Below are 24,806 nucleotides of genomic sequence, written 5' to 3'. Positions count from 1 at the left end.
TGTAACTTACCTTGTATAGTACATTGGTCTTGACCTGTATCAGGGTTGGTCATGTCTTCATCTAATTCCTGTTTGACCATGAAGGTTTGACCTAGAGGGAACAAATAAAGAAAATAATTAAGATTTACTCAACAGTCAACCATGCTTAACCCTTTAAACAAGCTAACTCTTGAACATACATGAAGCAGTGTATCTTACCTTGTATAGTACATTGGTCTTGACCTGTATCAGGATTGGTCATATGATGAGTAAGTTTGCTCTTGTAACAAAATCTCTTCTCACAATGAGAACTGTAAGGCTTTTCTCCTGTGTGTGTTCTTATATGACGAGTAAGATTGGTCTTGTTAGAAAATCTCTTCTCACAATGAGAGCAATGATAATTTCTTTCTCCTGTATGTATTCGTATATGATGATTAAGATTGCTCTTGACAGAAAAACTCTTCTCACAATGAAAACAACTGTAAGGCTTTTCTCCTGTGTGTGTTCTTATATGACGAGTAAGATTGGTCTTGTTAGAAAATCTCTTCTCACAATGAGAGCAATGATAATTTCTTTCTCCTGTATGTATTCGTATATGATGATTAAGATTGCTCTTGACAGAAAAACTCTTCTCACAATGAAAACAACTGTAAGGCTTTTCTCCTGTATGTGTTCTCATATGACGAGTAAGCATGCTCTTTCTGGAAAATCTCTTCTCACAATGACAGCAATGATAAGATTTTTCTCCTTTATGTGTTCTCATATGATGAGTAAGAGTGCTCTTGACAGAAAATCTCTTCTCACAATGAGAGCAACTGTAAGGCTTTGCTCCTGTGTGTGTTCTTATATGACAAGTAAGATTGGTCTTGTTAGAAAATCTCTTCTCACAATGAGAGCAACTGTAAGGCTTTGCTCCTGTGTGTGTTCTTATATGACAAGTAAGATTGGTCTTGTTAGAAAATCTCTTCTCACAATGAGAGCAATGATAAGATTTTTCTCCTGTATGCGTTCTCATATGATAGGTAAGAGTGCCCTTGATAGAAAATCTCTTCTCACAATGAGAGCAATGATAAGGCTTTTCTCCTGTGTGTGTTCTTATATGACAAGTAAGATTAATCTCGTTAGAAAATCTCTTCTCACAATGAGAGCAATGATAATTTCTTTCTCCTGTATGTATTCGTATATGATGATTAAGATTGCTCTTGACAGAAAAACTCTTCTCACAATGAAAACAACTGTAAGGCTTTTCTCCTGTGTGTGTTCTTATATGACGAGTAAGATTGGTCTTGTTAGAAAATCTCTTCTCACAATGAGAGCAATGATAATTTCTTTCTCCTGTATGTATTCGTATATGATGATTAAGATTGCTCTTGACAGAAAAACTCTTCTCACAATGAAAACAACTGTAAGGCTTTTCTCCTGTATGTGTTCTCATATGACGAGTAAGCATGCTCTTTCTGGAAAATCTCTTCTCACAATGACAGCAATGATAAGATTTTTCTCCTTTATGTGTTCTCATATGATGAGTAAGAGTGCTCTTGACAGAAAATCTCTTCTCACAATGAGAGCAACTGTAAGGCTTTGCTCCTGTGTGTGTTCTTATATGACAAGTAAGATTGGTCTTGTTAGAAAATCTCTTCTCACAATGAGAGCAACTGTAAGGCTTTGCTCCTGTGTGTGTTCTTATATGACAAGTAAGATTGGTCTTGTTAGAAAATCTCTTCTCACAATGAGAGCAATGATAAGATTTTTCTCCTGTATGCGTTCTCATATGATAGGTAAGAGTGCCCTTGATAGAAAATCTCTTCTCACAATGAGAGCAATGATAAGGCTTTTCTCCTGTGTGTGTTCTTATATGACAAGTAAGATTAATCTCGTTAGAAAATCTCTTCTCACAATGAGAGCAATGATAAGGCTTTTCTCCTGTATGTGTTCGTATATGACAAGTAAGAACGCTCTTGTAACAAAATCTCTTCTCACAATAAGAACAACTGTAAGGCTTTTCTCCTGTGTGTCTTCTTATATGATGATTAAGATTGCTCTTGTCAAAAAATCTCTTCTCACAATAAGAACAACTATAAGGCTTTTCTCCTCTGTGTGTTCTTATATGACGAGTAAGATTGGTCTTGTTAGAAAATCTCTTCTCACAATGAGAGCAATGATAAGGTTTTTCTCCTGTGTGTGTTTTAATATGAGTTGCAAGACGACACTTGTATCGAAATCTCTTCTCACAATGAGAACAACTGTAAGGCTTTTCTCCCATGTGTCTTCTTATATGACGGGAACGAATACTGCTACTAGAAAATCTCTTCTCACAATGAGAGCAATGATAAAAATTTTCTCCTGTGTGTGCACTTATATGAAGTGTTAGATTGCTGTTGTTAGAAAATCCCTTCTCACAATGAGAGCAATGATAAAACTCTTCTTCGGTGTGTGTGCTCACATGGGTCATAAGATGATCCTGGGATTCAAAATTCTTATCACAATGGGGGCACTTAAAGCTCATATCTAACTTTGTTCTCAGACTGCTAACAAATCCCTCTTCTCCAAAGCATGCTTTCAGATGTAGAATTAAAGTGCTCTCATCCGTGAATATCTTACTGCATTGTAAACACCGATATGACTTCTCTTCACTGCATTCTATCATGGGCGATAGTCTCTTGTCCTCTTCACTCTCAATCTCATCTGGGGAGAAGGGAAAAATATTCGTTTAAGCTCACATAAACATTGAGAGCAAGTAAAAGAGCTTTAATCTAAAATGGAAGAGAAAATCACTTTTTTAATTTGTTGATAGTGTTTTCAATTCAATACAAAGCAGGAAAAAAAATACAAGGCCACGGCGAGCGAATTCGCCCGGAAAATACCTTAAGTCGCCCCCCAAGTCACCAAAAATCATGTTTTCAGGGGCGGCATAAAATCTGGAAGTCACCCCCGAAAGTGAACAACAATAAACTAGATAATCATTTAACAATAAAAAAACAATTAAGAAAAAATTAATAGCAATTAATAAACAAGCAGGATGGGTGAATTGTCCTGGGTAGCAAAATACATACAATGTATTTACAAAAAGTGGAGCCCCTGAAATGAAAAAAGGAGCACCAAAAAGGTAGAAATGAAGCCCCGAAATTTTACAATCTAGCACATCAATGATGTGGAGCTCATCCGGCATCTGGCAAAGAAATTAACACAAATTTCAATTTCAGCCCAGTTGACACTGTAGTGAATTATATTGGTGACATAAATTGAGGAAACCGAATTGAAATTGATGAAGAAATGACTTTAGAAGAAGCATTCTTTGTGATTAATGAATAAATTTCGTATAAATTGAAATAATTTTCTAGTCAAAAATTCTACATTCTGTGTCGAACTTTGGTGAACCTCATGTAGCTCTCGGATGGAAAAAAAATCAAAATCAGTCAACAATAAAGAAGTAGTTTTTGTGAGTTTTGAAAATATGCATAAATTAGCACATTTAATGTGTTTCAAAATTCTATGTTCAAATTTTATATCCACACCAAGAGCTATCATATAAAGCAAACTAAATTGAAATCAACAAATGAAGGAGATTTTTTTTTGTGATTTATGAATAAATTTTGCATGAATTAGCATAAATAATTTTTGTTTCAATATTTCGAAATTCTGAGTGAAAATTTGGTGATCCTCATGCAGCTCTACCAGATGGAAGAAAAAATATAAAAAACATTCAACAAATAAAGAGGCATTTTCTGCGATTTATGAATTTTGCATAAATTAGCGTAAATAATTTTCTACTCAAAATTCTGAGTAGAATTAATAATAATAACTTCATGAAGTTCTACCAGATGGAAGAATAAAAATCAAAATCGGTCAACAATTAAAGAGGAAGAAGCATTTTATGAGAATTTTGAAAAATACGCAGAAATTAGCATAAAAATTTTTCTGGTCAAAATTTCAAAATTCTGTGTAGAAGTTTGGTGACTCTCATGAAGCTCTATCAGATGGAGGGAAAAAAATAAAATAGATCGGCCAGCAAATATAGAAGCATTTTTTTTTAAATGTGCATTAATTAGCATATTTAATGAGTTTCAAAATTCTGTGTAGAAATGTTGAATCCTCCACCTAGTGCTAATATATAAAGCAAATAGAATCGAAATCGGACTTGACATGACGAAAAGAAGCATTTTGAAATTGTGGAAGGACAACAGACGACGGATGCCACGCCACGGCATAAGCTCATCTGGCCCTTCGGGCTGGATGTTCATCATTTTAACACTTTACTTGTATATTATGACGAATGGAAAAAAAATCATATCAACCGATTTATCTCACATTCTAAGGTGCATTAGTCCTGACCTGTACAAGGGTTGGTCATGTATTTATCTTTTTCCTGTTTGATGGTAATGGTTTGAACTAGTATGAATAGACAACAAAAACAACAACAAATACTAAGCAAATATTTAAGATTCAAAAGAGCCAACCATGCTTAACTCTTTAAACATTGATTAATACCCCTTTCAAACTTCGCCGGCGAACTTCTCAGGCACGCATTCCTCACTTCCCCGGTGAAGAAAAATGTACCCTTTCTCACTGACATATCTTGCCCGCTGAAAGTCGACGGGTGATTTGGTGGGGCGGAAGTACCGGTGTCAATGAAAGCATGCGCTTTTTTAATTTACATTTTAATCATACTCTTTCTTTATTAATTGCAGATCCCTGATTAATTTCATAAGTGAAAGTAGACATAAGAAGATGATCACTCAAACTGAGATTTTCACGTCAATACAGTGCGTCCCAAAAAAACTATACACTTTGAAATGGCTGCCAAATAAAAAATGTAGCTTTTTGGGGAAAAATACCTACATATATGGAATGCCCATAAAGTCAACTTTCAAATGGCACCAAAAAGTTGAAAAACTATTCATGCTTGAGCGAGCACTGCCCACTGAAACAAAGGGTATGAAAATTAGGGTGGGCTGGAATTAGCCTTCCAATTTGTCAGTTTTTGAGAGGCAAATCCTTTCGAACTTACAAAGTTAAGGACGTTGTGATAAATTAATGATCAACCGTGACCAGATTTGGTTGCTTAAGCAAATTTTATAAATTATTAAATTGAACTTTAATGCATGAGTGAACACAAATTACACTTTTTGGGCAGCATTTCAACTTTATCATTTGTATCTCTTTTTGGGGCAGCATTTCAACTTTATCCGGTGGATCTCAGCAATGTGTTCATGGGAGTCGGGAGAATAGAGGATGAGATAGGACTTAAGTGGGAGAAGTAGGTTGATGGAATAAGGGTCAACAGAACATTCAGCCCCGCCCCTTCCCTCTTTCCCGCCCTCCCTTCCTGTTGAGAGATTGATTGCTATTGTCATGTGCGCGTGAAGTCCAGAGCAGAATGTTGATTTAATGATCAATTCTGAATTGGGGCATCAACCTTTTCCTATCAATCCTTTAATCATCAATTTATCAGTAAATCAACTCATTCAATGTGCAATGTGATCAATCAAGCATTCATTTTTTTCAATAAATTATTTAATTAATCATCGTAATCATTAAATTTCTTGGTAATCATTCAATAAAAAAAAAATGACCATCAGCCACCGGTCACTTGGCAGTTAAGTTTTGAATAGGCTACAATCCAGGAAGTGAGACAGAGAGGGGGGGCTGGGAAATGGAGGTGGAGAGGGGAGGGAACATATGACTTTTAATTTGTAAAAGTACAAAAAGAAGAGGAATGCACTTTTAACCAAGTCTTAGCATATCTTGCCCTCTTGCTTGTAACAGGTACCATCACATTACTCTGACTCTCACGAACACACTTCTGAGGTCCACAAGATGAATATGCTACACTAAAATTACAATTACTGTTCACTCATGCATTAGATTACAATTTAGTAACTCATGAAGTTTGCCTAAGAAACCATAAGTTATCTCACTCATTAATTTAGCTTAGCAAGTTCCAAAGGACTAACCACTCAAAAAACTGTAAGGCTAATTCCTGCCCAGCCTAGCCGAGCTTAGTCTCTCAGGAGAGAAGCGGGGGTGGGTTGAGATGGAGAGAGGAGTTGCTAAGTGTTCTGTTGACCTTTATCCCATCAACCATGTCAACGTACTTCACCTACCTAAGTCATATTACCCCCTCTTCTCCTGACTGCCATGAACACATTGTTGAGATCCACATGATAAAGACAAAATGCTGCACTAAAAATTGCAATTCATGATCACTCATGCATTAAATTTCAATTTAATAACGCATTAAATTTTCACAAACAAGCTGATCACAACTGATCTTTAATTCACCAAATAACCCTCAACTTTGCAAGTACCAATCAAACAAAAAACTGAAAGAAATTGGAAGGCTAATTCCGGCCCACCCTAATTTTTATACCTTTTTGTTTCAGTGGGCAGTGCTCGCTCAAGCATGAATAGTTTTCCAACTTTTTGGTGTCATTTGAAAAATAACTTTATTGGCTTTCCATATCTATAAGTCTTTTCTCCCAAAGTGCTACACTTTTTATTTGGCAGCAATTTCAAAAGTGTATAGTTTTTTGAGGGACGCACTGTAGAAAGATTTAAAACCCTAGAATAGCATCTAACTCCATCTAGGTAACAAAACAAAATTAAAATACCGAATTTAACCAACGAACGACAAACAAAACTGAGAGCTGGAAACGCAATTTCACTCACAGAGAAAAGGCCCGTTCATGTGACGTCACGCAGTGGCATTGTGTTTCTGGGTTTTGTACAAGCACAGTACAAACCCACATACTCTCCCAAAAGCAGAAGTTATAATTACATGTAGCCCTGGTAGTGTGGTTATTTTTGAAGATTTCTTTACTTTATTCAGAGAAAGAATAACAGGAACTTTCATGCAGTCTATATATTTTTGTATTTCATCACAAAGATTATTAACGATTAGCTTATGGGAAAAACATGGGAACCAAGGTTAGGAATGATTACACAAAAGTACATAGTGTGTAAGGATTTGGGGAGTGTTTAGTGAATTGATGACTGAACTGTGATCATGATCTTTCCATCATGCGTGACTGCTTAAAATATCATAGACAGGCTTCATACTCTGATATTTTGAAAAAGTTTTAGCCAAGTTTCCCCGTCTGTTGGTTCTAAGCTGATAACGTTTTTTGTGAATCAATGTCATATTTTTCTCCATGTGATGCAGCTAATACCAGACTGGGTGGAGCATTGTAGAATCACTAGCAAATAGTGATAGCTTGCTTCCACAAACTCTTCTAAATACATGTGAATATTTTTACTTATAGTAAACTATGAGAAGGCCTTAATTTAACTTAGTCTTACCCCAGCCCCCCCCCCCCCCCAGGCTGACCTACTTGTATTTTTTATACCAATACATGTTCATGTCAATGGCCCAAACAATACAAGGGAAAGGAAAATTATGGGAGATGGACCAAACCCCAAACATTCTAAAATCTTCCATGTAAATATTCCATGTTAACTCTATGAAATGATCAAATAGCTCATAAAGCGTGGCCTTCCACATTAGCCATGGAAATAATAGCTAGCTAGCACACAGAATCTCAGCTCAGGCGATTTCAGGGAGAAAATAAAAGACCTCTGACGTCATTAAAGAGGAGAAGTTCTCCGGTTAGCTTTCATACTGGCCGCTTTACCAGTGAATTTCGCTGGGGAAAGAGTTTCACTGGGGAAGTTCTCCACCTCGAGAGGTGGAGAAGTTCTCCTGTGTACCTTTCATACTGGACACTTTCCCTTTCGCTGGCAAAAAGGCAGTATGAAAGGGGTATAAGGCATTAAGCAAGCTCTAGAACACAAACAGGACAGTGTATCTTACCTTGTATAGTACATTGGTCATGATCTGTATCAGGGTTGGTCATGCCTTCATCTTTCTGTTTGACCATGAAGGTTTGACCTAGAGGGAACAAATAAAGAAAATAATTAAGATTCACTCAACAGTCATCCATGCTTAACCCTTTAAACAAGCTAGCTCTTGAACATACACGAAGCAGTGTATCTTACCTTGTATAGTACATTGGTCATGATCTGTATCAGGGTTGGTCATGCCTTCATCTTTCTGTTTGATGGTAATGGTTTGATCTAGTATGAACAAATAAATTATAGAAAGCAAATAATTCAGACTGATAACAGACAATCATGTTTAACCCTTTAAACAAGCTAGCTCTTGAACATACATTAAGCAGTGTAGCTTACCTTGTATAGTACATTGGTCATGATCTGTATCAGGGTTGGTCATGCCTTCATCTTTCTGTTTGATGGTAATGGTTTGATCTAGTATGAACAAATAAATTATAGAAAGCAAATAATTCAGACTGATAACAGACAATCATGTTTAACCCTTTAAACAAGCTAGCTCTTGAACATACATTAAGCAGTGTAGCTTACCTTGTATAGTACATTGGTCATGATCTGTATCAGGGTTGGTCATGCCTTCATCTTTCTGTTTGACCATGAAGGTTTGACCTAGAGGGAACAAATTTAAAAAATAATTAAGATTTGCTCAACAGTCAACCATGCTTATCCCTTTAAACAAGTTTGCTCTTGAACACACATGAAGCAGTGTATCTTACCCGATATCGCACGTTGGTCTCGATCTGTATCAGGGTTGGTCATATGACGAGTAAGATTGTTCTTGACAGAAAAACTCTTCTCACAATGAGAACTGTCAGGCTTTTCTCCTGTGTGTGTTCTTATATGACGAGTAAGAATGCTCTTTCTGGAAAATCTCTTCTCACAATGAGAGCAATGATAATTTTTTTCTCCTGTATGTATTCGTATATGATGATTAAGATTGCTCTTGACAGAAAAACTCTTCTCACAATGAGAGCAACTGTAAGGCTTTGCTCCTGTGTGTGTTCTTATATGACAAGTAAGATTGGTCTTGTTAGAAAATCTCTTCTCACAATGAGAGCAATGATAAGATTTTTCTCCTGTATGTGTTCTTAAATGATGAGTAAGATTGGTCTTGTTAGAAAATCTCTTCTCACAATGAGAGCAATGATAAGGCTTTTCTCCTGTGTGTGTTCTTGTATGACGAGTAAGTTCGCTCTTGTAACAAAATCTCTTCTCACAATGAGAGCAATGATAAGATTTTTCTCCTGTATGTGTTCTTAAATGATGAGTAAGATTGGTCTTGTTTGAAAATCTCTTCTCACAATAAAAACAAATGTAAGGCTTTTCTCCTGTGTGTGTTCTTGTATGACGAGTAAGTTCGCTCTTGTAACAAAATCTCTTCTCACAATGAGAACAACTGTAAGGCTTTTCTCCAGTGTGTGTTCTTATATGATGATTAAGATTGCCCGTGTTAGAAAATCTCTTCTCACAATGAGAGCAATGATAAGGCTTTTCTCCTCTGTGTGTTCTTATATGACGAGTAAGATTAATCTCGTTAGAAAATCTCTTCTCACAATGAGAGCAATGATAAGGCTTTTCTCCTGTATGTGTTCGTATATGACAAGTAAGAACGCTCTTGTAACAAAATCTCTTCTCACAATAAGAACAACTGTAAGGCTTTTCTCCTGTGTGTCTTCTTATATGATGATTAAGATTGCTCTTGTCAGAAAATCTCTTCTCACAATAAGAACAACTATAAGGCTTTTCTCCTGTGTGTGTTCTTATATGACGAGTAAGATTGGTCTTGTTAGAAAATCTCTTCTCACAATGAGAGCAATGATAAGGTTTTTCTCCTGTGGGTGTTTTAATATGAGTTGCAAGACGACACTTGTATCGAAATCTCTTCTCACAATGAGAACAACTGTAAGGCTTTTCTCCCATGTGTCTTCTTATATGACGGGAACGAATACTGCTACTAGAAAATCTCTTCTCACAATGAGAGCAATGATAAAATTTTTCTCCTGTGTGTGCACTTATATGAAGTGTTAGATTGCTGTTGTTAGAAAATCGCTTCTCACAATGAGAGCAATGATAAAACTCTTCTTCAGTGTGTGTGCTCACATGGGTCATAAGATGATCCTGGGATTCAAAATTCTTATCACAATGGGGGCACTTAAAGCTCATATCTAACTTTGTTCTAAGACTGCTAACAGATCCCTCTCCTCTAAAGCATGCTTTCAGATGTAGAATTAAAGTGCTCTCATCCGTGAATGTCTTACTGCATTGTAAACACCGATATGACTTCTCTTCACTGCATTCTATCATGGGCGATAGTCTCTTGTCCTCTTCACTCTCAATCTCATCTGGGGAGAAGGGAAAAATATAAGTTTAAGCTCACATAAATATTGAAAGCAAAGTAAAAGAGCTTTAATCTAAAATGGAAGAAAAAATCACTTTTTTAATTTGTTGATAGTGTTTTCAATTCAATACAAAGCAGGAAAAAAATACACGGCGGCGGTGAGCGAATTCGCCCCGGAAATGCCTAAAGTCGCCCCCGAAGTCACCAAAAATCATGCTTTCAGGGGCGGCATGAAATCTGGAAGCCACCCCTGAAAGTGAACAACAATAAATTAGATAATCATTTAACAATAAATAACAATTAAGAAAAAATTAATAGCAATTAATAAACAAGCAGGATAGGTGAATTGTCCTGGGTAGCAAAATACATATCATGTATTTACAAAAAGTGGAGCCCCTGAAATGAAAGGTAGCCCCAAAAAGGAAGAAATGAAGCCCCGAAATTTTACAATCTAGCACATCAATGATGTGGAGCTCATCCGGCATCTCCCAAAGAAATTAACACAAATTTCAATTTCAGCCCAGTTGACACTGTAGTGAATTATATTGGTGACATAAATTGAGGAAACCGAATTGAAATTGATGAAGAAATGACTTTAGAAGAAGCATTCTTTGTGATTCATGAATAAATTTCGTAAAATTAATATAATTTTCTAGTCAAAAATTCTACATTCTGTGTAGAACTTTGGTAAACATCATGTAGCTCTCGGATGGAAAAAAAATCAAAATCAGATTTAAAGAAGTAGTTTTTGTGAGTTTTGAAAATATGCCTAAATTAGCACATTCAATGAGTTTCAAAATTCTACGTTCAAATTTTATATCCCCCCCTAGAGCTATCATATAAAGCAAACTAAATTGAAATCAACAAATGAAGGAGAAAAAAAATTTGTGATTTATGAATAAATTTTGCATGAATTAGCATAAATAATTTTTGTTTCAATATTTCGAAATTCTGAGTGAAAATTTGGTGATCCTCATGCAGCTCAACCAGATGGAAGAAAAAATATCAAAAACGTTCAACAAATAAAGAAGAGGCATTTTCTGTGATTTATGAATTTTGCATAAATTAGCGTAAATAATTTTCTACTTAAAATTCTGAGTAGAAGTTTAATAACCTCATGAAACTAGTATGAAGAAATAATAGTAAGCAAATATTTAAGACTGATAACGGTCAACCATGCTTAACCCTTAATGTAGGCTGGGTAGGGGAGATCGGGGTTAGACACTGTTGTATTATTAATAGCAATAAATTGAGGGCAGTATTGCATAAATTTATTTTACAGGCGTTAACGAAAATTACAATGTTTCAACTTACCCCGCGTTCCAAATAACTCCGATCTCCCCTACTGTTTGGTGTATTGGTTATGACATGTAACAGTGAGGGTCATTATTCATATTTCTTTTAATTGATAGTATTGGTTTTAAGATAATTGAAGTAAGAATCAATAAACTACAACTGATTGGAATCTACCATGCTCATCTATTAAAATAACATTGCATGTTGTACAACGCCTTCTTAGCTTGTTGTACGCGAGCAAATGGGAGGCTGAATGTCAAACATTCGTACCGTTGCACACAAAACGTACCATCCAAAATGTACCATTGCACGGCTTTAGGAGCTGATGTCACAATACAATTAATTCATTGCGCTCAGTAAAAATGAAGGTGCAATACGCGCATAAGCCTGCTGGCTAAATGCGCAATGCTCCCCAAGGTCATGTGCACTTGTGGGATTTTGCTTTCCGCTTTCAGTATTTTTGCTCCCTTTCCATAGATTACTACAGGGATAAACTCTTGTTTTTTCATATTTTCGCTAAATGCCGAGGTGTTGTACAACACAAATAGCAAATATTCTTATTCGTGCAATGCTGCGAGATTTCGCATTAGGTGAAAGAGACGCTTTATTCAACTCAGCTAAGCCTCATTGAATAGAGCATCTTTCTTTCACCTCATGCAAAATCTCGCACCATCGCACTCATGCCTATTTGTATAATAATATCAACATATTAAAAGTAGACATTGTATTGACTGTATATAGATATGTGCACACCTATATAGCTTGGTTGAAATAGCCCAAATCACGCATTTATCAGCTAGTCTGTCCCACCCAAACAAAAAATAGGGACCAAATGTAGCAAAAAGAACATGGACTTATTTTCTAACATACCCCAATGCACTCCATACTTTCCAACCAGAAGTTTTAATGACAACCCAAAAGCTTGCCGAACATAACATCCAGTAAAACTGGATTCCAAATACTGTAGTTCAATCAGCACTATAAACTGGTTAAAGGAAAAATCATTAACTGGTGCCCTGGAAAGAATCATCCATGAATTTAAATAATTTCAGTGACTAATATCAATTTTCAAAGAAGTGAGGTTTTTTATCAATTAATCATAATAAATGTATTTATTTATAGGCAATCATTATTATTCAGTGAAAATATCAATATAGTTTTATTGGACCTATTCAAAACATTGGTAGCCCCAATGTTAAACTTTAACAGACTTGTCATTTGACCCCAACTAGACTGGTGGGGGTGCAGACCTCAAAAATTTGCAAGATATTAAAGTCCAATTGCAACATTTCCCAGTACATTTCCCAACTCATAGCTTTCAAGTCTCAAACAACCTATGTGACCATAATTGTGAAATAAATATGCAGTTCCGCAAGCAAGCATAATTTAAAATGGCTCAATAGCTATCTGGGGTAGAATTTCAATATACAATTTAGCAAGCATTCATTCGTAAGATTTTTTTTCTATGACTTCTCAAAATTACTTAATTATTTTATTCTGAGGAGGGCTCTCAAAGAATGCTGATCCACATATGGCCATATAAGCTACCAAAAAAAATAGCCTGGCCTTGTTAGCATTAACACATTGACTAAGCGTTGGAGTGGAGCCTTGTGGCCCAGTGGATTAGTCTCCGCACTTTGAATGGCGTAGTTTCCTTCAGCAAGAAATTTATCCACATTGTGCTGCACTCAACCCAGGTGAGGTAAATGGGAGCCTGGCAGGAATTTATTCCTTGAAATGCCTAGTGCGTGAAAACTGCTTGAGCTACAACCGGGGTAATAATATCCAAGTCCTTTGGAAGCGCATAGAGACATTATTCATAACGTGTTGTGCGCTATACAAGAACTGACTATTATTATTATTATTATTATGCTACACTGTAAATGAAAAAAAATGAAAGTTTCTCTTACTATGCATAGTTGTATCCTTGTTCATCATGTCTTCATCTATGTCTTGTTTAATGATGATGATGGTTTGACCTAGTATCAACAAATTGACAATAGTAGAGACAAATGAAGAAAAACCTTGCTTGTCTATAAATCCTTAAAAAAGACATTGCAACAATTTGAAGGAATCTTGCTATTCTATCTAAATTGTTTAATGAATAAGAAATCAGAGACATGCATGTGGCAAAAAACTATTCTGAATAGTCAAAACCGATATAAGCTTAACATTATAGCCTACTTATGACCGACTTGATTGCTTAAACTTATGGTATTATGCAGTATTTCTTGTATTTAAACTCTAAACATTTAATAGAAAAATATTTGTGAAAATGGAACTGAAAAATTATCTTCTTATGGTTGCTGTACAAAATTAAAAAGCAGGTCAAACAAATAAAGGGTCATCTCTCAAATTATTCCCCAAAAGAAAAAAACCATCTTGTCTTAAAAAGGAAAACTATCTTGTCTTAACAGTATGTGAAAAGTTCCCCACATACAGACACAACCAGTGTGTTTATGTTCATCATCTTGAAGCATCACTTAGAAAAAGAAGAAGAAAACAAAAATCAGATTCCTCCCCTCCTAGGTCAAGCACTGGGTGGAGACATACCCCCCCCCTTACCACCAGCAAGCCTCCTCCCCACAACAGAGCACCGGCATTGGCGGCAGAAGCCCAAAATTTTAGGGGGGACCACAAAAAAATTTTGACAAGCAAAAAAAAAAGGTTATCAACCCAAAATTTTAGGGGGGGAAGCAGGAAACGAAATTCAAATTCAATTCAGGGGGGGAACGTCCCCCCCCCCCCCCCCCCGCTTCCGCCGCCTATGAACACCGGCCATAAGTATAAACACAATGAAATACTCCTGAAGATGACAAGAACAAACTTGTCGAAACGTTGAGTTTGGATGGTCCTATTCAGGACATTTGCCCAAGAAAGATGCATGCATGATGTTCTGTGAAACCTACTGCACTATGAAATACTAAAGATTTACCAACCTTGCTCTTGTTCATATGATACATCTGCACATTTTCCTTCTCCTTCTGTGCCCAAGAGATACTCGCAACCACCAGTTTCCTGCTTTACATCCATGCTATCTGCATACAAGTTTGATGATATTCACATATTTTAGTTAATGTGTGTTTGATAAAGATATTATAACCTTCAAAGAAAAGCAGAGTCTACAGTAGGGGCGTTGTTCTGTAAACATTTCTTGTCTAGGAAATGCCAAAGATACCTTTGCTAACCAAGACAAATTATGTTCTGATGAAATGAGTATTTCAGAATTCTCTGGAATTCTTCTCTCTGTTTTTTAAGAACTCTCCCTGTGAGGCTTGAATAGCAGTTACAGTAATTGAGAGTACATGTATATCAAGCTTGTGAAAAGTTTTGGTATTAGGATAAATTATGTAATAATACTTGAGTTATAAAATTATCAAACATTCTAATCTTACAAACGGCTACATGGCATTTGCTCGGCAATAATTGCTCAAGTGGAAAATCTATGTAGCCAAACCTTATCTCTAACCTCCAAACTAAATAAACAGTTATCCCTATTTTACATTATTCTGAACCAAAACTCTATTACAATCCCGACTCAAGAGTCGTGATCGATAAAATCATTGATGAAAATGTGAAGTAGGTCAAGGGATTTCGCCGGTATTGCGATCTCAAAATTCTATTCCGATCCATGAATGCGCGCTGTGCTGGAAAACCGTTCTGAAAAGTGTGACCTAACTTTGCGGACCAAAGTATTGTGGAGATTTAAACAAAAACTCAAGCTCAAAACAGTAGAGGTGCACGGCCAATATGGGAGACTCTCTCCAATAAGGGAGACAATCTCCCATATTGGAGACTTGCTTTGCAAAAGAACAAAAGAAACAACACCAACAAAAGCAAGATTTTTTCCACCCCAAATTTTGTCCCACTGAGCTGAGGTCAGAAACCCATTTGTTTTGTGTGTAGATGACAACAAAAATCCTTATAAATGAAAACAAAAGTAGATGGTGTATTTTTTAAGTAGATGGTGAAAAGGGGTAATTTTTCATGAGGAATCTGCTTATCACATTTTTATTTGCCACCAAGGTATCCTTTTGCAGCAAATGTAAACAAAGAAACTTGGTCTCCCAAACTGGAGACTGTCTCTGAAATTGGATACCCAAATTCTTTATAAAAAGTCTCTGATATTGGAGATAATCTCTCTCATATTGGCCGTGCGCCTCTACTGCAAAAGGTGAGATATTTATATCAGATTGACGACAAAATGCTATAGAATCAGTCAGTACCACATTGAACTCACATTTTTTATGATATCTGGGCCCTGTTGCAAAAAAAATTATGTCATTATGACATAAATTTCGATCATGACATAAAATCATGCATAGCTTATGCCGTTGACATAAATTCTGTTGCATAAAAATATTTATGTATTGTTTTAGCTTATGACGCGATTTAATCATCATTACATAAACTGAATAGTCATGAACGAGCCTGTTGACATAAACTTGGCAAAACAAAAGGTGTCATTTTTCAGCCGCTGCAAGTTCTTGCGAAAAAGGGTCATCGGCTTCCCATTTTGACGGGATAGAGGCATATTTTGGTATGTATCCAATTTCATTGTTATATATCATAGATAATAGATCTATCTCACGTTCTGACTAAAAATTAATTCTTAGTATAAAGAGATATTTTAAATTAATCATTATCGCCGTCAATTTTATGCAATGATTGCTTGTAAACTCTCCGGCTGCTTTTAGCCGTACAACGCCGGCAGTGCTAGCCGGAGGTTCCGGCGTCTGACACAGACAAATAATGCATAGAATCAACACCGTCAGAAAACAGTTTTAAATGATCTTCACGACATTGGACATTGTTTTTAAGGTTCCTGTGTCGGATGAACATGCGTGTCGGATGAACATGCATGTCGGATGAACATGCGTGGAATGAACACCGACAGAAAACAGTTTTAATTCATCTTCACGACATATTAGACATTGATTTTTAAGGTTTTTTTTAGAGCACCCCCGCCCTTTCTGGAAAATTCTAAATCTAGTCAGTATATTGGTAGTCTTTCTAGAGTCTAAATTCTAACGTTAACAAGTTAGATCTAGTCTAGGCCTAATGTTAGATTCGACTAGACTAGTCTAGACCCTCTAGTTAGGGCCTAGACTAGAGTCTATCCAGCTCTGTCACTCACTGACTGTCGCGTCAGAGCCAGGCCCTAGACTCTAGAGTCTAGACTTTCTAGCCCTCAGTAAAGTCTAAGACAAACTAAGTAAGAATAAGTTAGGGCCTAGCCAGGCCAGACCTATAATAAGTTATAACAGAGCCTATGTTAGTAGATAAAAAAGAATTAGGCTAGAGAGTAGAGCCTAGGTATGGCCTACCTCAAGCGAGGGTTCGTACATGTATAGGCTCCACTATAGATAGTACGTACTTCACTACCGCTACCGTCCGCTCCACTATCAGATACAAATGAGATAGGTTGAGTGGAGGGTAGCGGTAGTGAAGTGTATTGGAGCCTATAGTATACGAGCCCTCGCCTGAGGTAGACAGGGCCAGGCCCAAAGCCTATATTAGCTATATTAGCTTGGCCCCTTTTAAGTTCTAGTCTAGATCTGCAGTAGTCAGTAGATATATTCTGATCTAGTTTTCTATCTAGGGTCTTAGTTAGACTTAGACTAGTCACTAGACCTCCCAGGTCTAGATCTAGATCTAAGAAATTTTAATTTGTCTTGGTTAGCCGAGCTGGCTCTACCATTGTATTACTGCTTTACTAGATCTACATGTAGGCCTACCCCGGTTTGGGCCTTGGTTCTGGCCAGGGAATGAGGTGGTGCAGCCCTGCCCCTGGACCGGGTCTGGCTTGGGTTCCTTCCATTCATGCTTTTATTATAGATCAAAATCGAGACCTAATTCGGGACCCAATCTAGTTTAGCAATACAAGAGATCTGAAATAGATGTAGCTCAGGCAGAACGAGCGATTGCTTGTAATTTATTTGTATATTCTAGGGCCCAAAATTGAAACTGTCTTTGCATCATTAGTAAGCTAATCATTTGTAGGGCCTATCTATCATAGATTATCTAACACTATGGATCTACTAGAACTACAAATGTTACTCTAGATCCATTCTATGTCTAATCTTTAGCCTGGCTTCTTAACTCTGACATTAAAATTCAAATTGAGTCTAGTACTGTAGGTTCTAACTTAGACCTTTGGAAGGCGGGGCCTCTGCTGCCTACGCTACGGTGGTGGAGCCCCCTGGGTTTATGATAGAGCTATGGAATAGGGTAGTCTAGCTCTAATATTGTTTTCTAATGACAGGGGTAGAGGCCTAGATCTAGTCAAGATTCATCAGTTGGAAGATGAGCACTACAATAACATGTAGAGTATTAGACCCTAGCCCTAGGAGCGAGTTGGGGGGGGGGGGGGTCCCTCTCTGTTAAGCAAAAAAAAAATGAAATGATTGGTGTGTATTGTGATAAAATAAAATAGAAAACCCTGGGACACCCTCTGTGTTAACAAAGACTGGAGACTACTGAACAGGATGGGAAAGAAGGGGGGGGGGGAGAAGAATTACGCACTGAACTAATTAATTTAAACACTGAACTGAAAAGACATGTAATTTCACAAAAAACTTGTCTGATGAGACTGATGACTACATTGTATGTTGATATCTAATATAGATATTAATGTAAATCTTCGATTTATATTTTAGACTCTTCCAATTTTTAACAAAAGCAATGAGTTGAACATGCAGTCAAAAAAAAAGAGATCTACATGTATGTATCCTCTGTGTTTTCTGATTTGAATATATTCTCTGCAAGCTGGCTGCTGGCCTGTAGACAAGCTACCTGTTTGCTAAGTTTAATACACTTCTGAGGATATAGTGCACATTTTAGTTCTTTGATTTGTTTAACAGGTTAAAAACCTTATCAAATGCCTTTTCTATTAATTTTAAACCAATGCACAAGTAATATGTTTGGAGAAAAGGCATTTCCATTACCGGTAACTACAAGATTTGGTTTCTGATCTGTGGATAAAAATAACCATGATAATTGAAATTCTCTTGGTGACTGTTATCAAGAATTTTTTATACTATTTTCTATTTCCTTTACCTATTTACTCTGAAGGATTTTTCAGATAAATTATTAAAGGGGTGCTTTTTTTTAGAAAAAAAAACCTTGGCAATTTGAATTTTTTAAAATCCCAAATTTTTGTATAAATAATAGAATTATAAGGCCTACAATTTTCTTACCTATCAAAACCTATCTTCATTAGAAGTATTCACATATTGCGTGTGTAAATCATTTTTCTAACATATTTTTCTAACAGAAAAAAGGAATTTGAAGCCTTAATGAAACACTTGAACTCTCCTTGCAATATTGCATCCTAAGTGATAAAGGTGCAAAAATTGACCTTGTCATTATTGTTTGCACCCAGAAATGTTCGTTTGCACAATAAAAGGGGCAACATTTTACCTTTTAAGGTGCATAATAGTATTACTTAAACATTAAAAATGTTCAAATCTTTTAAACCTTTATTACATGGTTCAAATCTGCTACACCCATAAAGGTGCACAAATGAGCATAATTGCGCTCATTGGCACTCCTTATTGTACCAACCCCTAAGGTTCAAATTTGAACCTTCTTAGTGTTTTCATCAAACCATTTCAAGGTTGAATGACTAGACCTTATTTGCCTTTGATTAGTATTCTCAATGCACTCATGGATAGAATTCATTTTTACACAGTTCTGAAAATAGCCAGTGAAACTGTCCCAACACCCCTGTCAAATATATTTGACAAAATCTGTAATGATTAAAATATTTTTTTTAAAGAAGGAACTTCAGTTGTTTATTCAAAATGTAAATATGAATTCATTCTCATATGTCACTATTAAAAATTTTGTATTCACTTTCCTAACAGTTGAACCACACAAACGGTGAGAAGAGGTAGAAATAAAGAGGGGGATTGCAACTGGAAGGAGATGGAAGTCCAGACACTCTGCCACTGTGTGCCATTGAACAAGAAATCTCTTTTAGTATGAAGGTAAGTTTTTATATAAAGTTGTGTTTATTGAATATTCTACTTGTAAATACAAGTATACTATACGGTAATATTTATTCTAATTTATTTTATTGTTTTTAAGAGCGGTTGTAAATGTGATGTACTGTTATATATCATTCATTTTCAAATATGAATCTCTTTTACAATTCATCTCATACAATTCATCTCAACAAAGAGACTAACAATGTGAGCTTACAAGCATAAACACAATATAAGTGCATTTAGGAATAAAATAGTGGTAGGAGTAGAAGGGAGAGGTCGCAAGTTGATAACATAAACATGACCTTGACCTCAATTTTGTGTTTTATTTTTTCGCCAAATATGAACATTTTCTCCAATGACTTGATTGAAATGAAATATATTCTTACAACCATATAAGGGTATACAAAATAATATTCGGAGACTATTAACCCATTTTTTATTTTACATTATATACATTTTTTTTATTTAAGCCTGTGATTGCAATCTCAAAAGGCTCTTTCATAATCTTGAAGAGATACATCATACATGCACATGTATGTGAACACTCTACTATTATAAAGTTGAGTTGCTAAAGTTGTTTTCACTTATTATTCTTATAATTTCAGATTATTCAGGAGTCAAGACTGTTGAAGACGTGCCGACATGGACCTGGTTGCACATGGCAAGGGAACTATCTGGTTGTACCCTGAAGTATTCGCTTTAAGATTTGAAAATTAGCAAAAGTACTAATTTTCATTTTTTCAGAGATGATAATCATTATATTGACATTGTGGATATCTTTTTATGATTGTTATCATAAAATTATTATAATGTTAATGATGATAGGTCATAATAATACAAATGAATTATAAGTAGAAAAGAAGACAACCAAAAATGAGGAGGAAAAGAAGAAGATGAAGAAGAAAAAGAAGAGGAGGGGTGGAAGAGGAGAAAAGGAGAAGAATAAATAACATCACTGTGAGTTCCTCTTCATGATATTACATAAATATTTGTCTCTTTTAAATGAAAATATTTATTAAGCATAAAAATAGGATTTAGTTATTCTTGTTTTTTAAGATGTATTATTATGTATCATGTTTGTAGTTGTACACTTGATTGAGGTACATGTATTGTATTCATTTAGGATATAAATAATATGTTTTATTTGAATCCATGTACCTCTTTAAAGGACAAGTCCACCCCAACAAAAAGTTGATTTGAATAAAAAGAGAAAAATCCAACAAGCATAACACTGAAAATTTCATCAAAATCGGATGTAAAATAAGAAAGTAATGACATTTTAAAGTTTTGCTTAATTTCACAAAACAGTTATATGCACATTCTGGTGGGTATGCAAATGAGGTGACTGATGACGTCATCCACTCACTATTTCTTTGGTATTTTATAATATGCAATATGGAATATTCAATTTTTCTCCTCATTGTCAAGTGAAAGAACGATTAATTCCTCCCTGAACATGTGGAATGAGCATTGTTTAATACTATATGATCAGTCAAGTTGTTCCTTATTGTCAAATCTATAAAAAAAGAAGAAATATAGTATAATTCAAACAATGAAAAACAAAAGAAATAGTGAGTTAGGGACATCATCGACTGTCTCGTTTGAGTTGTGCATACAATGTTTTGTGAAAAATAAGCAAAACTTTAAAATGTCATAACTTTCTTATTTTACATCCGATTTTGATGAAATTTTCAGCGTTTTGCTAGTTTGATTTTTCTCTTTTTATTTAAATCAACATTTTCTGGGGTGGATTTGACCTTTGAATCATATTTATACAGTCATGATTAAAGGACATGGGACAGGTAACAAGATTACATTGTTTTACAAATTTTAGTGTGATTTTATTTTAAAAGTAATAAATTTACATAAAATGTCATTCTTTTTGCTTCATCTCTTTGTTCGTTTTTTTTTTATTGAATCGGGAGGGGGTGGGGTGTGATTAAAATATGATTTGCCCCTCAGAACACACTTGTTTCCCTCCTAAAAATAGTAATTAGTATTTGTAGAAAATTGTATGATTGTTTTTTTATGAACTCTGAATATTGTCCCATAAATTGTCAAATTAGGAAAATAATTGATTGAGATGAAGATTTGAAGTAGGAAGGGCGAGAAATTAAAAGGAAATTCATATAAAAGTGAGAAAGATCCAGAGATGCAAAGATATATATATATATAGGGAATAATGAGAGGGGGGGGGGGGCGAGGTGAAGTAGAATGGGAAAGGGAAAGAAAAAGTACTATAAATGTGAAGGAGTCATTAACAGAGATAGATGTATTGAGAATTGAAGAGATAAGTTCCGAGAATGATAGTGGGCCAATCTCGGAGGGAGGATGATAATGAAAGGGGAAAAGAGGATAAAGCATTTTTTTTTTTTTGGGGGGGGATTACATTTGATGAGAGAGAGATAGACAGAAAATGGCCAGGTGCTCAAAGATGAAAAAATATAAATGATGGGTGACAGTGGTATTGACATATTATATAATGTTACCATGGCAACACGATTTCCGACACATGTAAAAAAATGTCCTGTATTTGTCTTTACCTCGAGACCAATGTGTGAGCCAAATTTCATGAGAATTGGTTGAAAACTAATCAAGTAGTTGGAACCAATATATTTTTACCCAATTTGGGGCTTATAGTATGTTGTAACCATGGCAACACAACTTCCAACACACACAAAATATGTGTCTCTCACACCTTTATCTCTCACTCAATGTGTGAACCAAATTCCAAGAGAATTGGTTGAAAATTTATGAAGAAATTAAAACTGAAAGTATTTTACCAATTTTTTGTCATATAATATGCCGTTACCATGGCAACATGATTTCTAACACACAAAATAGGTTTTGGAGCTAGGGGAAGCAATCGCAATTCCAACACCAACACCGGACTTGAAGTCATCCAATGTGTGTACCAAATTTCTTGTTTAATCACATCTGAATTAAGCACAAAAGGGGCGATTCTAGACTGAAAGTCAAAGTTATTATCATTATTTCGGGAGGGAGGGGTGGTGCTTGAAAATCATGAGACGTTGATATATTAAATTATAATATTATTCTAAGGAAAATGTCCTATCCTAAAAAAATAAGCACAATAACTTTTATGCTTAGGCCTAGCTTTGCTTATAAAAATAAGGGAAATATTTACGATAATTATATTTTTTAATATTGAAAGAATACATCTTAGGCTATCCAATGACACAAATATTATTTCGAAACTCCAAGTAAAACTCATTATATCATCAAAATTACAAAGGGCATAATTATGAAAAATAATCCTAAAATTACCCCTAAGTCACTTATTGCAGAAAGCCGCAGGTTATGTCTTGATTTTAATCACGACATAAATTTATGTCATTCAAATGGATTTATGTCATGATGTTATGTCGTGATTTATGACATAAAGCTTTATGCAACGGATTTATGTCAATATCTGTGTTTATGTCATGATTTATGCTGTATGACATAAATCGTGACATAAATCATGACATAAATCAATACATAAACTTTTTTGCAACAGGGCCCTGGTTGCAAAATGATATTATCATGCTTGTTGAGAATATCAGATTTCTTTGGAACGGGCGCAATTTCTTTGGAACGGTGACAATTAATGCTGATCTTTTGTAAATATTTTCATGAATACTGAAGTCATCCTACATGAAATTATACCAAAGGGTAACTTTAGGTCGTTTTTCATGTTGATGTCAGATTTTAAGAACATTGGCTAGTTTTTGAGATAAATGACCGTCCACGAAGTATGGACACACTCACTCATCGTAAGAACAAAGTTAGGTATATATAAACGGTAGCCAATATATGATCACACTCGAAGTTTGGACTCACTACCATACGTCTGGAAATTGATTTGAAGGATAGGAACACTGCACTGGCGGATCCCAGGGGGGCACCCCAAATAAAAGGGGAAAAAATAAACTATGCACTTTCCTCGATTACAATGATCGGATGAAGGTCTCTTGTGACACAGAATCCTGACATCGAGGCACAAACTGGACCCTCAAAAAAAGGAAAAGTTAGACCTTTATGTCGCGTCCGTTCTCAGTATCTGTCGGCCATTTTGTTTTCAATTTTGACAGAAGAACAAACGAGACAGAACTTTTCAGTTTTCCTTATTTTGAGGGTCCAGTTTAGTCAGGATTCTGTGTCACGATAGACCTTGATACATGTAATCGAGGTAAGTGCACGATTTATTTTTTCCCATTTCATTTGGAGTGCTAGTATTGGGACCCCATTCTACCCCATTTTGAAGAGTATATGTCTGCCTAGTAATAAGTATTACACGGACTAGACAGCTGGCAGCCGTCTGTTTCGAGGAGTTTTTTAACATTTTTTTATTTTTAAAATTTCTCCTCATACACAGACGGCTCGCTATCGTGCAGCCACCATTAGGGGACTTACAATGCAAAATCCCCCCGTCGGGGCTCTTTAATTTTTGTCTTTAATGAATCAAACTTTTGAAAATTAACACGACCGAAATGCAAATTAATATTTCCTCTTGGCATTAATTGCCAAAAAACAGGGAAAATCAAGTTAAAAGGAACAAAAACAGTGACTTACCTCGGCTGTCGCACAACTTCACTGCCCTGTTTTATCCGAACTTAATAATACACATAAACATATGGCCATTGAGTCCCCTGTACAGATCGCGCTAGAACTTCGGTCTCTGTATTTGGTGAGTGAAGCCAACGGAGTTCAGCTGAACAACCAACATAACAGAGACCGAAGCTTTTGGTCTATACACGGACGAGCCCTGGGCTCCTGCCCGGGAAGCGGGGCGGAGCTCCCTGCTGGGTTACGCCGCCCCGGCCCCCGGCCATCCCGATCAGGCACTGTCGACGTCAAGTTGGTCAAACAGTCAATATTTTAAAATCTCGCTCGATCTCCATCTCTCTCTCTTCCTTAACCCACAAGTTTACTTACCTTAAAATGAAATCGATATTTTCCCCAAATCCCAAATTTTAGAGATGATCATGAGACCTAACAACACCCTAAACTTCAGCCTAACGTTAGCTTGTTCAGCTCACTTTTTCAACAGCTCCATGAGCGTGCATGAATTAGCTCCATTTTCAGCTACGTCACCCTCTACGGCCGTTTGCAACCAAGGCCAGGGGATTACCCTTTACGAGAAATACACATGTGGACTGTCGCCATTTGTAATCACAATAATTCCAATGTATCTACTCCACCGAACTCTATACCCATGTACATGATGTAGCATACTTTAATTTCTTCTTTTTGTTATAAGCGTTAATTATCAGTAAATCCTTCCAAACTTCTTTCCATATCTCAATTTTCTAGCTTCTCCCTTGTTCTCCCCCCCCCCCCTCTCCCTACCA

The 24,806-nt window shown here is 35.9% G+C and overlaps 1 protein-coding gene and 1 long non-coding RNA gene across 3 annotated transcripts in view; one reads left to right on the top strand and one right to left on the bottom strand.

Moving 5' to 3' along the window:
• The window catches only part of LOC129272384 (zinc finger protein 850-like), a 30,385-nt gene extending 5,834 nt beyond the window's left edge, over positions 1-24,551 (bottom strand). The window contains exons 1-10 of one of the 2 annotated variants that reach the window (XM_064107552.1): positions 24,391-24,551; positions 14,401-14,499; positions 13,372-13,440; positions 8,544-10,169; positions 8,359-8,436; positions 8,167-8,244; positions 7,975-8,052; positions 7,790-7,867; positions 199-2,664; positions 11-91 (exon numbers count right to left, since the gene is read on the bottom strand). In XM_064107552.1, coding sequence (XP_063963622.1) covers positions 11-91; positions 199-2,664; positions 7,790-7,867; positions 7,975-8,052; positions 8,167-8,244; positions 8,359-8,436; positions 8,544-10,169; positions 13,372-13,440; positions 14,401-14,494 — 4,648 coding nt within the window. In that variant the 5' untranslated portion in view covers positions 14,495-14,499; positions 24,391-24,551. The remainder of the gene's footprint in view (positions 1-10; positions 92-198; positions 2,665-7,789; positions 7,868-7,974; positions 8,053-8,166; positions 8,245-8,358; positions 8,437-8,543; positions 10,170-13,371; positions 13,441-14,400; positions 14,500-24,390) is intronic. The other variant, XM_064107553.1, reaches the window with a different exon arrangement.
• On the top strand, positions 15,940-21,328 carry LOC135156224 (uncharacterized). The gene is made up of 3 exons (XR_010295353.1): positions 15,940-16,001; positions 19,330-19,452; positions 20,058-21,328. It is a non-coding gene; the product is annotated as an uncharacterized LOC135156224 (long non-coding RNA).
• Positions 24,552-24,806: the final 255 nt, after the last annotated feature.

Source organism: Lytechinus pictus, chromosome 12 (genome assembly GCF_037042905.1).
Source record: "Lytechinus pictus isolate F3 Inbred chromosome 12, Lp3.0, whole genome shotgun sequence".
NCBI lineage: Eukaryota > Metazoa > Echinodermata > Echinoidea > Temnopleuroida > Toxopneustidae > Lytechinus > Lytechinus pictus.
Note: the sequence above shows the minus strand (reverse complement) of the source record. Positions and strands in the feature narration are given on the sequence as shown.